The sequence below is a fragment of the Plectropomus leopardus genome, unplaced genomic scaffold (genome assembly GCF_008729295.1).
Source record: "Plectropomus leopardus isolate mb unplaced genomic scaffold, YSFRI_Pleo_2.0 unplaced_scaffold29171, whole genome shotgun sequence".
In the NCBI taxonomy this organism is placed as follows: domain Eukaryota; kingdom Metazoa; phylum Chordata; class Actinopteri; order Perciformes; family Serranidae; genus Plectropomus; species Plectropomus leopardus.
Window position 1 is genome coordinate 1 of NW_024631792.1, and position 14,786 is coordinate 14,786.

General features: G+C 38.7%; 2 protein-coding genes across 3 annotated transcripts; both read right to left on the reverse strand.

The window, feature by feature from the left end:
- Positions 1 to 1,697: 1,697 nt before the first annotated feature.
- Positions 1,698 to 8,495, reverse strand: LOC121938323 (inhibitor of growth protein 1-like). Of its 2 annotated transcripts, XM_042481586.1 has the most exons (4): positions 8,388 to 8,495; positions 6,352 to 6,525; positions 4,465 to 4,613; positions 1,699 to 2,678 (listed from the first exon to the last, which is right to left on the reverse strand). In XM_042481586.1, exons 2-4 carry the CDS (start codon positions 6,488 to 6,490, stop codon positions 2,046 to 2,048), a joined length of 921 nt encoding a protein of 306 aa, XP_042337520.1. In that variant the 5' UTR covers positions 6,491 to 6,525; positions 8,388 to 8,495; the 3' UTR covers positions 1,699 to 2,045. The 2 variants fall into 2 exon arrangements, with proteins under 2 accessions (XP_042337522.1, XP_042337520.1); XM_042481588.1 differs by lacking the exon at positions 8,388 to 8,495 and having other exon boundaries at positions 1,698 to 2,678; positions 6,352 to 6,496.
- A 1,897-nt stretch (positions 8,496 to 10,392) lies between these two features.
- LOC121938324 (ATP-dependent (S)-NAD(P)H-hydrate dehydratase-like) lies at positions 10,393 to 14,744 on the reverse strand. The gene is made up of 10 exons (XM_042481589.1): positions 14,241 to 14,744; positions 13,816 to 13,960; positions 13,667 to 13,712; positions 13,491 to 13,579; positions 13,128 to 13,236; positions 12,611 to 12,661; positions 12,397 to 12,501; positions 11,679 to 11,799; positions 11,405 to 11,528; positions 10,393 to 10,783 (listed from the first exon to the last, which is right to left on the reverse strand). Exons 1-10 carry the CDS (start codon positions 14,590 to 14,592, stop codon positions 10,633 to 10,635), a joined length of 1,293 nt encoding a protein of 430 aa, XP_042337523.1. The 5' UTR covers positions 14,593 to 14,744; the 3' UTR covers positions 10,393 to 10,632.
- Between the last annotated feature and the right edge of the window lie 42 nt (positions 14,745 to 14,786).

Consider the following 14,786-nt stretch of genomic DNA (forward strand, 5'->3'; position numbering starts at 1 on the left):
AAAACACTCACATCATTAGAAACTTGCAAAAAGGGCCATAATAGATAAAATGTCGTCTGAAATACTGCAATGAAGTCATGTTGCATCAGTCAGTATTGCACGTTGTCAGAAGAAGCATATGGTATACCATGTTTTCAAAAATAGAACAAAACAGTCTTGTGTAGTAGTAGTAGTAGTAGTAGTAGTAGTAGTAGTAGTAGTAGTATAGTAGGTCAACCAAAATAGCATAAAACTTAATGGGTTTTTTTCTGAAATAGCATTAAACTGTCATCTTATAACAATGTGGTCCAAAATAAATTTTAAAAAAATCACAGTAAAGCGTTAATAAAAAAAATTGCATAAAAGCTTTTTGTACAGCAGTTTCCTCTGAAATAGCTTAAAAAATATCCAATATCCTTCCAAAATAGCGTAAAAATTAATTGTATAGCATTCGTTCAAAAAAGCATAAAAAAGTTAACATATATCACGTCATAATCTCAGTGTATTATGTCATAGAAAGCTCATAGTACAGTATACAATGTCAGAAAAAAAGTCATAGGTTTTCATAAAAGTCATAGTATAGTCATTAAAATGTTATAGAATCATACGCCATCCAACGCTCTAGCATAGTAAGTCATAAAAACGTCATAGACTGCATATCCCTTAAAAGTCATGGTATGGTATGCCATAAAAATATCATTGTAAAGTACGCTACAGAAACACTGTTGCAGTATTATTATGTTGTATCTCTATTCTTTTCTCACCAGATCATCACAAGAGTTTTTGGACTAAATGTATGCGATCACTTTTGAATGACATACTACATAGTGGGCCTCATGCAGCAACATTTTCTGAAATTTCTCTTATATTTTCTCTTACTGTTTTGGTAAGAGGAAATATAAGAGAAGTCAACTCCAGATGCAGATACAACGCTCTTAACCACCCAGATTTGCTCTAACCCGGGTGTGCTCAATGAAGAGTCCCACTTGATCTTAAATCACCTATTAGAATAAGAAACGCCCCCTAAACACTACATAAGGGATGGTTTTGGTGCCTTGTGCAAAGACTGATTTACACGGAAGAAATAGTTGCCAATTAATTTTTGAATTAAGTGACTAATTCTTTCAGCTGCACTTGTATATTTTAATATTTGTGGTTTGTGTGAAAAAAAATCTTAATTTGTGAAGTAGCTATCTAGAAGTTGAGTAAAATGTACAATATTTCACTGAAGTGTAGCGGAGCAGAAGTGGAAAGTGGCGCAAGATCACGACAATCAAGTAACGCAAAAGTAACTTCAGATCTGTACTTAAGAACTGTACTTGAGTAAATGTACTCAGTTACATTCCAGCACTGGTCAGCAGAGGGAAACACAGCAACTGAAATTACAATCATTGGGATCAATAGACTGAGTATAGTGGTATCATTTTACCTCTTAAATTTAATAATTGAGTCATGATAATTCCTCTTAAACCCCATCTAAATTTGATTAAATTATATTAATGCACTTTTAAAAAGTTGCTCAAAGATGAAACGTACTTTTCCTTGTGTTTGACAACAATTTGTGGACTTGCAAAAATAAGATGTTTTTCTCTTATCTCGGTACAAGTGCTTTTGACCACTCGCCAAATTTAAGAAAGCTTTGGTGAATCCCAAAAATCTATGTGTTTGTATAAAGTTTCTTGCATGAGGCCCGGGGTCTTCATGGCATGTAGTGTAATAATTATTTGACTGTGATGTCAAAAACATCAAATTCTTTAAAGTTTGAAAATGGTTTATTGGTCAATTGAGCATATATATATATATTGGTGTGGGAGATGTTGCATGCATGATGAAAACAAAGGGGATGTAAGTTACATGCAGGTTAATCTGTGCCGGGTCCATCCTTTACAAATGATCCCAAGCAGGAGGCAGGAAACTTTTTTCTAAGGTATGCGGCAGTTACAAAAATATCTATTTACACCCTTCTCATCAGTTCATTCTTCTTGCTAAACAGTGTTGACAGAAAAAGAAACAAAGACAAGACAAAATCTGAACGAAACAGTGTTCATTGGGAGAAAGAGAGCAAGCTACCTGTTGTATGCCCTCTCCTTTTTGGCCCTCTCTAAGGCCTTGTCCATGGTCTTCTCGTTCTCACCCCGACACTTGGGGCAGTACCACTTGCCTTTGGGCTTATGATGGAGCCCAACGCAGGAGAAATGAAACCACTCAATGGGACATTCATCGTTGTCACAGCCAATCATCTCGCCGTAAGACACCTGCTCACACAGGCAGTACGTCGGCTCGTCTGGATCGATGGGCAGGTCTGGGGGTGACACTTCTCGCTCAGACTTTCCTTTTGACCTTTTCTTTTTCTTGGAAGATGTTTTGGCCCTCTTTTCCCGGGACGCTCCCACTCCCAGTTCCTCGGTGTGATCGAGACCGCCGTAACTTTCCCGATTGTCTCCATTTTTCTGACGCCTTGAGCGTTTCCCTCCGGCCTTGTCTCCGCCACCTGAGCCTGGGGTAACCTCGTCGCGCTTCTTGTCGTGGTGGCCAGTTTTGCCTGGAGTGACGGTGGCTGAGGACGAGGACATCATGGACGCTGCAGTGGTTGTCATGGATGTTGCTGTGGGAACGTGACTCTCTGGGACTTCTTGAGAGGAAAGGAGGAGTTCAGAGTGCCAGTCTATTTGTCGTGTTCTGTTCTCAACCAACTCCACCTGAAACAAAGAACATTTAACTGTAAAGTTCTGCCTGCTTTGGTTTTGAGTACATGTCGATGACTAAATGCTTTCGAAGTTACAACTGGGATGCCGACTAAACTTGTTTGGTTAGAAATGGGGATTTCAGTTTTAGTTGACTTTTCATTCTACAGCTCGACACCCACCGTGACCTTGACCTCTGACAACCAAAATCTAATTAGTTCATCCTTAAGTCCAAGTGGATGTCTGTGCTAAATGTGAAGAAATTTCCCCAAGGCATTCTTGAGATATTATGTGGCCAGACGGACAACTTGAAAACATAATGCCTCCGGCTTTGGCTATTGCTGCCACAGAAGCGTTCAAATAGACCAGCCTCGGGACTCAGGTTCAATTTAATTTAAAACACACAGACAGCAGGATATGTGTGTGATTTTTAACAACTGTCATTGCAGTTTACACTGAACACCAGAGAAAGACACTTATACATTAAATAAAATGCAAGGTCTCTGGTTACCGTGGAGACGACTGCAATCTTTCCCTGAAGTGGAGATGAAAACTATTTTTCACTGAGTGACAGTAAATCAGCCTTTAGGCTATTCTCACACTATGAGCGACACAGCACCAGTTTACTTTAATAGAAGCTGGTCACAAACTGACACCCGAAACTTGATGCAGAGGCGCGATGCACTACAAATGAAAGCTGAGCTGGCCTCACCTCCTATACCCTGGTTAGCCGACATCAAACTAGCTTTATGTACAGTGTGATGCACATGGATAAACGGGGTGGCGAAATGTGACGTTAAAACTGGGCTCGGACATTGATCAGAAATGCCGATATTGTTTGACCAAAAACAAACTTTAGATGATGTTCAGTCAAGGTGCTTTGTAGCAGACACACACAAGCCTGTGACGAAGCAACTACGTTTACTAGCTCTTGAGCAACACTTCAACAGTCTGCGATAATGCAGCTGGTCGAACTCCTGCGTTGTTGCTTGTGGTGTGAACACAGTTTTAGCCTGGAGCTACGTGCAGAGTGAGAAACCTAACAAATATTCTTGATAGTTAACCAATTAACTGTTAACCGTTGACATATCTCCTCGTGGAACATGAAGTGATAATTTGTTGATGCTCCTTAGATAAGTCAATGTTTTGATGATTTTGTATGTGAAATAAAGTCAACAATCTGCAGGAAACAAAATTAAATGGGATTTTTTTTTCAGTATGTTAGTCATATTTTGCTTAAATTAACGCACAGAAAAGATGTCAATGTCAATTTTGTGTTGTAACATTGTCCTGATAACCAGAGGTGCAGCAACATAACTAGACACAGGTATGTAATGGTTTAACGACGCCTCTAGGATTTAAAAATTAAAGGTATATTTATCTTAAAATTATTACCCAGAATGTCCATTGTACACATCTGATATATAAGAGAGGCATCTCCTCTCGATCATATGTCAAAGGATAAAGTTTGTAAATATGGTGTTATGTTTCTGGTAACCCTAATATGAAACTATAATAAGACTATACAGCATTTACTGGAGGAGTTCAGCCAGTGTTTAAAGACATTTTTCCTGGTACAAATTTCAGTGAAATTCAAAAGTTTGCAAAATGCAAACCCTTATACAAAATGCCTTTTAGCAGGGTCTGTAAAAATTGTTTTTCTTTTTTTCTACTCAGGGTAGATTTTCTGCGCACATATGTTCTAGGAAAGCACTTATTTGTACTCACACACTTTCACACACACTGGAAGTTTGCCAATGAGAAGCTCCACTGGAGCAGCTGCAGGGCCTTCTTTACATACCATCTGACCGGCAATCTGTATTTTCTCATCTCCGAGCTCTTGACTGCGAATCAGCGCCCTCTGAATGGACAACTGAAGCTTTCGCCGCTGAAGTGAGTCCGATTCCCGGCGATACCGTTCATAAGCATCATCAAGCTCCTTCAGAACATCTGCCGGAGTAAAAATTGAGGGGGGAAATTCAGGCGGGAATCAAAATACTGAATTTCATCAAACTTGCAAGAGGTACACACAAAATAAATGTCAACTTTCAACTCAAGAATTGTGATGTTCGATCATTGTCTTGACTGCGTTATGTGGTGCGAAGGGTGCTTTGGTGAATAAAGAGTGAACATAATGCACAAGGGGGCTGGCATGGCAATAGTTTTAGCTTTGCGCCTAAATAACTGGCAAAAGTGTAGCTGTTGGGTTCAGATACGTCAGTAACCATGCATTAAATAAAGGCTCAATTACCAATACTATATCAAAGTTTTTGTGCAGCTCATAAAGATTTGCCAGCATTCTGGAGACAAATTTGTCAATTTAGTCTGTGGTCAACAAATATCAAAAGTGCATCCTAAGCGTAGATCCTGCATGCCACGTGGATAAGACAGGAGGAGAGCGATTTCTTTGGGGGATGGTAATGACGCTGCTGTCAGAGCAGAGTGGTAGCTGTTAGCCAGGCTCGATGTGGTGAGAGGGGACAAGAGCTTGTGGGCTGAGACATGCAGCTACAGTTTATTGTGTATTTGCACCGTATAGCAACATGTCTACAATGTACTATGTAATTTCATTAGTGTTCAGGTAGTACACTCAAAGTACCTGCTAATTTTCTTGGTTTAGTAAAAAGCATTCATGTATAATATAAGCTTACTCCTCATATGTATGGAACTGTTCTGTTAACTGTTGTGTACAATCACAAAGACAATGAAGATATTACTGGCCTTACCTCATCACTGCAAACACTCTCTAAGCTACACTAGAATTATGTTGCAAAATGTGCAAAGTGTACCAAATACACACTGCCAGCATTTTCCCCTCTGACAAGTACAGAATTATATAGTACTCTGAATAAAACATCCCAAAAACTAACAGCTACATTTACATTTTTGTTTATAATATTTGACATTTTCAAGTAAGGTAACAGTAAATCATTTTAATAAAAGCGGGCTGTCTGTGCAGTGGAAAGAAGCAAATAATTTTGAAATGTGCGGTACACGACCATAGAAAACAGGCTGTGGCTTTAACCACTGCTCAAGAGACAGAAAAAGTACAACTACCAGAATGCATTGCGCCACACTTGACCAGTAAACGCTGTCATTGGTGGGTGATGCACTGCAAGCCTGGCTGTTCTGATCAGCTGACACAGCTGACACAGTAATGAACATTTACTTATGACAGTTAAAAGCTAATCTAAAATATGTTTCTATTAACATCTGAAGAGAGAAACAGGCAACACATTAACAGAATCTCGGTTCATATTTAATTAACACTGCTTAGTTTTATTATTTAATCTAAATATTTCAACCTTTGTAAGAAAAAATCAGCATGGTGTCCACCTTTCCACAAGTTATTGTATTACATTTTTAGCAAGGAATTATTCGCATTTGATCAACCTAGTTTTACATTTTCAGAGTTTTGTGTGAGCTGTCAGTGTACGTGGTGGCATGCGCTCAAAAATAAGAAGTACAATCTGTAGTTGGAGCAACAGGACGCGAGGCAGCAAACATCTGTGTTTCACATCATCCAGAAGATTCGAGCCAAGGATTACTTGTTTTGACACAAAAAAGTGAAGCATGGCCAAGTTTCACATTATGCTTTTTGTGACCCCTTTAGTGTGGTGTTTTGGTTAATAAAGGAAATGAGATTTGTGTCTTGCACATCAGTCTCCACACTGTCCAGTTTCTTTACCTTGATATTTGGCATCAATCTCCTTCATGAGGGACACGCTCCTCTGCAAGTCAAAAGGAAGAGACTCCACCAGATCCAAATACTCCTCGACATAATTCACAACAACGTGGCTTGGGTCGCCATTGGCCGGATTCAACATTGCGGATGCCTGTTAAGCCCAGGACACTCCTGCACCTGTTAACAGCAACTCATTATTACAATGTTAGCTCAAAAGTATGACATCATGGGATAAATATGTAGAATTAAAATACAAGCTTAAACTGGAAAAGTATTTGTGGCATGAAAACCAAAAGTAAAGACAGGCTATTTGTAATTTTCTAGTAAGCAAAACAAGAATTCCTTAAGTCACTGGAAGATATAAAGAGCTATACAGAAACTAGGTAATCTGCAACCTCTATAATGACAATCATGTGGGAGATGAGTATCAAATTTTGTTTAAATGTCAGACTGTAAGCTTCATAAACTACAGAGAAAGGTATTTGCTTAAGTATATTTAAACTACGCATCTATATTCTAGTTAGGTTTGTTATTAAAGTCAGATAAGCATAGAGTTATCAGTAAACTGGGTGCTTTTTGGAAGAATGTCCTTCCTTTGTTCAGGTAACATTAGTTATACTTGGTTGTGACAGACAGACAGACAGATACTTTCTTAATCCCAAAGAAAATTTAGGCACCAGTATCTTATTTAAAAACACATACAAAAAACAGCTTCACAAGGGGATAGAGACCATAACATAAGAAAGGAACATAACAACTAACACACACAGACACACAGTAAAACTGTAGTGTAGTCCCAGGGCTAACACACAGAGATGTTGCTACAGTGTATAAGGTTATGATGGCAGTGCTAATTTAGGTGGTTGACAGTGCAGGTATTGCAAACGAGTAGTGCAGGACTAATGAACACTATGCTATGGATAATACAGACTGCAAGGTGCATATTACTATACAAACTGAAAAAAAACAACAAATGAATGAATTGTAAATGCCGTAAAAAATGTTTTCTTAATGTCTTCGTTGCATCAGACATCTCTCATATAAATATAAACGTGCATTTAACAAAAAAAAATTAAAAAATCAGTGCGGAATAATAAATGTAAATGTAAACAAATGTGAAACGGGGAGGGGGCATCTGATCTGGAGTCAGCCATCCTGAAAATTGCTACGTGTACTATGAGTCTGCCAACAGAGAGCTAACTAGTTTAGGGCCGAATAACTCAGTTCAAAAGGGACGTAACTACAAACAGCCTTGCTAAACCAGCTAAATCAGATAGATTATACAGTAATCATTTTTAAGTTGTTGATGAATGCACCTCGGGTTGTCCTCTACAAAAACCAACAAACAAAACTGAACAGTAGCATAACATTAGCTAGGTGGCTAACGTTACACTTCCCGACGACTTAGCGTAAAATAAAGTGATATATAAATATTAAACCAACCACAAACATGTCCACTGCTGAGCTTAGATAATCCATCAAAAGCAGTTGAGCTCCAATGTTAAATTTTAGTCGTAATAATTCACGCAAACTACAATTAACGTACCCTGCTACGTCAAATAACCTCTACGAACTTTCTCCTCTTTGCAAGTTTGAGGTTGGCTAGCTAACTCCAAAAAGTGCAAACAATATTTATAATATTTAACTAGCGACTTCAAATAGCTTTACTAGCTGTCTGACGGTGCTAAAAGTTCCAGAAACGATACCCTTATATGACAAACACAATTATTTACTAACGCTAACAGACAGCTACTTCATTCAACCACAACGTAAACAATCACAGAACAGCTTTATCAATCAGATAATGTTTACACGGACAAATCATGTTACGTTAAATCATTAAAAACGTTTTAAGCAGCGATTTCGACATTTTAGGCGGCCTTATTTATCTCATGTTTGATCACTGTAACTGTTAGCCGAATTAGCTACGTTAGCATAACGTTACTAAACTAGTCACGACATGAATCACTGCAAAACTATGAACAAAGCTTTACTAAACTTATCTGGTTGGTGGCAAGGGATGTCGTAGATTAACTCACCTGTGTGGATATTTGTAGTTTTTTCTGTAGCAAACGTTTTAACTCTGTGATGCTGCTCTTGCTCTCGTTGCTAACGCTAGCTCGTGTGTAAAGTGGACCACTGTTCAGACACACTTGCGAATCCTAGGACAGCGAAGGAAAGACCCGCCCCACTCTCCCTCTGATTGGCTAGAACTCGTCAGCTACGTTGATTGGATTGGTTAGGTTTAGGCAAAAGGATTGCGATTTGTTAAGATTAGGGGTTAGAATCTCAAAGTAAGCCAATCAGAGGCAGAGTAAGGTAGAGTAAGGCGGGGCATTTCTTTGCTATCCTAGTTTAATGGTAGCAAATCATACTTTAGCTGTTAGCTAAAGCGCTTGAACAAATGTTTAAGATGTGCGCATGTACGGAGCGGCTATAGCAACCACAAATACAAGAGTATTAATCCAACAATATATACTTTCCCTAGTCTTTCAGCATTAATTTCAGGCCTTTCTTATTTATTATCATCTTATGTATTCAGTGATATTAAGCAAACGCCAGGATTTCCCTTGCTTTGTATAGTATCTCTATGTACTGCATAGTTGTGCAGTAATAAATATGACTGTTTCCATGCTTTAAGTCAAACACTGACCCCACGTGGAAACAAAGGTATACTGCCGTGTTTTGTTTTTTTTAATTGCATTTAACAATTCACGTCAATCATTTTGACAGTGACAATTACCAGTGCAAAATTAAAAAAATTAAATTTAAACATATATTTTAGGGGGTGCAGGTTAAATAAATAATAACAAATGGGTTAAAAAAAGAAGGCATAAAAAAACTTTTATGAAGGCTTTTATGTTATGTCATCTTAGAATTTGTCTTTTAGTATATATTTTTATTCTGTCTCAATCCATATTCTTTTTATTATTCTTACGTGTTTACTGCTTTTATTTTTGTCATTGTATTTTTCGAACATCTTTTTGCCTCTAATCACTTTGATCGGCGTTATTGTCTGACCTCTAGTGTTATATTGCCTCTGCTTTGCTTTGTTTGTCAAAGAACTGTGTATACTGTTTTTAGAAGTGCTACATAAATAAGGTTATTACTATTATAATATTACTATTAAGAATCACAGCACAAATAAAGTTAGCAAACGACTCATTGATGGAAAACAGGTGTCTTTTCTCATCAAGTTCAAACCTAAAATACTTTACAGTTAACATGTGCCATTGCAATTTTTATGGCCTTTATAATGGTACACAATTTAATAGTATTCATGTACTTTTTGAAATCTTTTTTTTTTTTTAAGAAAAAGAAGAGGGCCATTTTTTTGTCTCTGTATTAAATTTTTGGAAAGAATAATCATATGATTTATGATTAATAATGCCTTTTCCTCAAAGTTCCTATCATAGGCAAAGAATCTAAACATAACCTGCATATAACATAATGCAAAGTCTTTGTATACAATGTCAATAACATTTGGAAACATCTTTCAATATTTTTCCAGAGAAAATCTATATCATCCTTAAATTTCTTCAGAAAATGCTTTGCTTCCTAAAAGGAAACCTTGCTGATTTTATTTTAGGTTTTGAAAATCATCATGGGGCAATGACCAAACTTTCGTACAAGTAATATTTTTTTGCAAAGTTACTCCATTAAGTCGTGATCACTCTGAAAGAGAATGAAAAGGTTATTTATTTTTACAGGATGGAGAGAAACTGTTTTCCCACAAGGGATATCAACAGAATTAACCAAAGAAATATCTGTTAATGTTTATAAAACAAACCAGAGCCCAAAATTAAAGAACCACTTGGAATAGCCCTCAAAGTTGTCATGACGTTGTCAACAAGTTCTTTCAAAAACTATTTCTTTTAAGTCACTAACACAAAATCTTATTTATGATTTATTTCAAGATTCAAACAGATTTCTGGTTCACTGTAGCCCCATTTATCTCAGTCTCTTTGTTGGACTGTGAAAAAATTAGCCACCTCAGCAGGTTTAAATGCATTCATCATAAGACCAGAGCAATGGAAGACAGTGTTGGTTGGTTTTCTTACAGGGTTTATTCAATACACATCAAACAAGTCAGTGTGTATTTTTTGCACCAGATTTTTAGTGTCGTGTTTGAAAGGACAGTCCACGCCACTCTGTTCAAATTCAGCTTGATGAGAACATTTTAACTAGCCCACCCACAGGCTTGATTACCAGTTTTAAAGAATGCAAAACTGAGTATGTATGTATAGCTTTTAAAATGACACTTTTGATTTCAGTCGGCCGTTTTCAGCTTTCAAATAGCTTTTTGAAGGCTGCGCCGATCTCCTGGATCATGTCTGATGTGGTGGTAGACCTGCCGTGTCGCTGGAATGCTTGACTGTTGCACTGTCTTGTAAGCGAACAGGCCCCGAACGCTGCAACCAGTGAAGGATTTACACTGGAGGAGGGTGAAAATGATGGATTAGAAAACACAGAAGTAAATCTATACTTATCATATTTATTTCTACATATTATATCACACTTTAAAAGCGCATACTGGTGTTTTAACTCCTGATTGATTCCTAACTGCATTATCATGTGACAACAATGCATTAGTGCTGCAACTAAGAGATTATTATCAATTACTGTGACCTCTTTCAAAATCCTTTTTATCTAGAAAACACAAATACAAAGATACAATATTATGAAATACAATGCAGTAAAGCAAAAATAAAGCTGCAGAAGAGAGTGAGCAGTTTTTAAGAGGACGAACCAGCGCGTAAGACATTTAGGAAGTTATTTTCTAATTGTTTAATGCTGTTTATGTTCTAAACACAAATAAATGCACCTGCAACTTTGCAGTAAAGTGCTGCATTGTCAGATTTTGTGTGAATTGAGCAAAAGCACGTTTAATCCTGTCCACTGGGTTTCTCTGCTCTGTGTATGGTTGTGCTTCAACCTCGGCCCATTCTGCACAGTATACCTTTAAACACTAAAAAAACACTACTAGTATGGTCCTTTAAATACACTATGTACTCGCTTTAAAACAAAATGCACAAACAGGTTATCATGTCCTCACCTTCTGACCGTTCCTGCTGCAGATGCAGCATGGGCCCAATGCGCCAAAACTCCCATAGATCCAGACAGAAGATCTCCCTGTCCACCACATCTCCTCCCACTGCCCTCAACACTGCATGAGATCACTGCCAGCAAGAAATCAGAACATGAAATCAATGTCACATAAGAGCTCCACAGTTTGCAAGAACTGGTATGGGAGCGGTGATTTACACGAGAGAAAACTTAGAAAGATCGCCTAAATATTGTTTTTAAAAATGAACAGGATGGACACTAACCCTTACTGCCATCTGTAATGAGATCCTGTTCTCCTTTTAGCACCGTAGTGATGTTGCCCATAGCTACGCTGAGCTGCATGACGCTGCGTTGATGATCACTGCCATCCATGGGCTCATGGTGCTGAGACAGAAAACACAAACACACACACACACACACACACACACACACACACACACTAACTTTAATGTATTATCTTTGCATTTCATAGTGGTCGTGTTTTAGCTTTGCCATGTTATTATTTTATGTACTGCTGTATACTTTACACTGTTCTTTTATTGGCATTCAACGTGTTTTAGATGACATTATTTTCTTTTATTAGTGTCTTATGTGCTTATAAATATGGGTATTTCTTTTAATCTTAATTTTGTGTCTGCTTAAATGAGGTTAATTTCTCTTTTCCACGTTTAATTTATCTATTTATTAAATTGCATTTTTGATGTTGATGTGTGTTTTAGTATGCATTGCTATTTTATTATAGCGCTTTAATGTTCTCAATTTTGGCTATGTCATAAGGGGGCAGGGGAGGGGCTACATGCGTTTCTGACATCTTGTTTAATCTGTAAACCTTTGTATTTGGGAAGAACTTTGTGCTTAAGCTTGAAAAACTCTACATAAATAAAGATTATTATGATTATGATTATTATTATTATTGTTAACACACAGGATTACATTTTACACGCCATTGACTTGTGACTGAATAAACTCAGAAAGACCCACCAGCGCCTCGTACAGTCGAGTGAACTCCATGAAGTTCGGTGTGAGGATGCCCTTCTGGTACCCTTGAATAACAGATGGTTGCTGCGTAACTAGCCATAATCCGTCCTATTGAAAACAAACAAGACACACACACACACAAACACACACAAACACGATTGTGCACAGCTTTGCAAATAAGAACCCATCTGTTCAACAGCTGGAATTTGAGACTTACTGCATCAATGACTATAGGGATGTCTCTTGCTTTAGACTTCTCTATCACCTCCTAAAAGAGAGAAAACGGTGTTATCTAGCAATAATGTTAATTATACATCATATTTAAGTAATGTCCTGTCGAGGCACCACGAAATTAAGTCTTTACATACATACATTCATCAGTCTAATCAAAGCTGGGCTAAAATTCAGTGTCGCCAGTGTACGCAGCAGTGCTCATGGACTTCTTTCACAGACTTTTTGAATCACTAGTATCAAATCTTTCTCTAATTTCTCTGACATTCTCACAAGTCTACAGGCCATGTTTTTCGGGACATTAAATTTTGATTTTCACTATAATCAGTCACAGCGAGCCACAGACATGAAGAGTTGTGTTGTGCAGCTTTACTTAATCACTGTATTCCATCTAAAAAAAACTGTTAAAAGAAAATCGGTTTAGCTCAGTTCTGTGATCATGCACAAGCAGCTGGCCTGACAAACTGTTTTAAATCAAAGAGGAGTGAACATATTCCACGTGCCTTAGCTGTTTTCAATAACGCTTCTTCTCTCCCTAGACCTGGTCCCACCACAAGGCCGTGAAGTCTTGGGAGCCATTTTTCTATTTCTTCCACTGCATTAGGACTGTCTCTTGATACACACACACACACACAAACAAAGACACACACGTGTTAGACGTGTTTGAATGCACAAATTATGACTCACCCGGTTATACTCTAATATTCAAAAGCTATTTTTAAGCATAAATAATCCGAGTTTCCCCTGTGCACTCTGTGCATATTTGCTGAAAGCTGGAGAAGAGCTTGTCTGGTTTATTGTCGGTGGGATGTGACACTTGCACTCTACTACTGTTAACCCTTTGAAACAAATCAGTCTGTACTTACAGAACAGGGTGAACTATGAGCTCAGGGCTGTATGATTTGATTACAGTTGCAGCATCTTTGGTGCAGAACACATGAGACAAGTCAGCTCCCTGAGGACGAGACAAAGGCATCGTTACTGCACAAGAGCTGGACATTTCAGGCTTTGTAACAGTAATGATAAATCTGTCCCTGCTTACCGCTTTCAGTGCTGAGATGGCAGCAAAGTACGGCGCTCCAGTATAGCTTTAGAGGGTAGAGATGAAAAGAATTAGGACAATTGTTCTTCAGAATAACAAATCAAACTCTTGTTTTGTGATTTATACTCAGGACGAGTTGTGTAACATACTCTTGGCATCCACCAATGATCCCAATACGTCCATCCTGTCCCTTGTGCTTTTTGGACGTCAGTGGAGGGACTACGCTCTTTACTAGTGAGAGGATGTCATCATCCATGCCTCTGTGTGACCCCAAACTGTAGTATCGCTCAAACACTGAGGGAATAAACAAAACATCAGTTTTAAAGTCTGAAATACTCACTTGGCTTCAGCTGGTGTCTAATCTATGTTTTTACCTTCCACATATACAACATTTTGTCAACAGAAACAACAAATACAGAGATAGTTGTGTGCTGGAAATAAAGATATATTTAAAACCACCTAACTAAATAAAAACAGAGTCCTGGAGTCACAGCTCCTCCACTGAGCCTTCACATTACAGCTGATTCGCCTTTAATTTCCACCTCCAGGCTGCACATGACACCGAAACTAATACCTAATGCCTGTGGATCTGGGTTCAGCAGCTGACTTTGTTGGGTGCAACAGTCTGTCTGGGGTGAAGGGTGCCTGAGGTGACTGAACTGGCCACGTGCACATGACGGGGGGGCACCGGAGAACACGGGAGCGCGGGCAGAGGGAGCAGTTTTGGATGGAGAGGCTGCGGAGCCGGGTCTGCCGGAGGAGATGCTGGAGAACATCTGACCGAGCATCTGAAGCATGTGCAGTTCCCTGGCGTGTTCGGCTTCCCTGCGGCGGTCTTCCGCCTGCAGGCGCTGCTCCTCCACCCGGTAGAAGTTTTCTTCCGCCTGCGCGCTCTGCTCCAGGAACTGCTCCATCAGTTTCTCCATGGGGAAGTTAGCGCGCCGCTTCCTCGTTCGTTTGGGTGGTCTGGCTGACAGATTACTGGCCGGCTGGCTGCTGTTATGCGGCCTCACTGAAGTGCCTGAAGTAGAGAGGGGGGAGATATTAAGTGATGCGTCTCTGAGCAAATACAATCAAATCATTGTGGTGTTAGGGACTGTTCATTATTTATGAGAGGGAC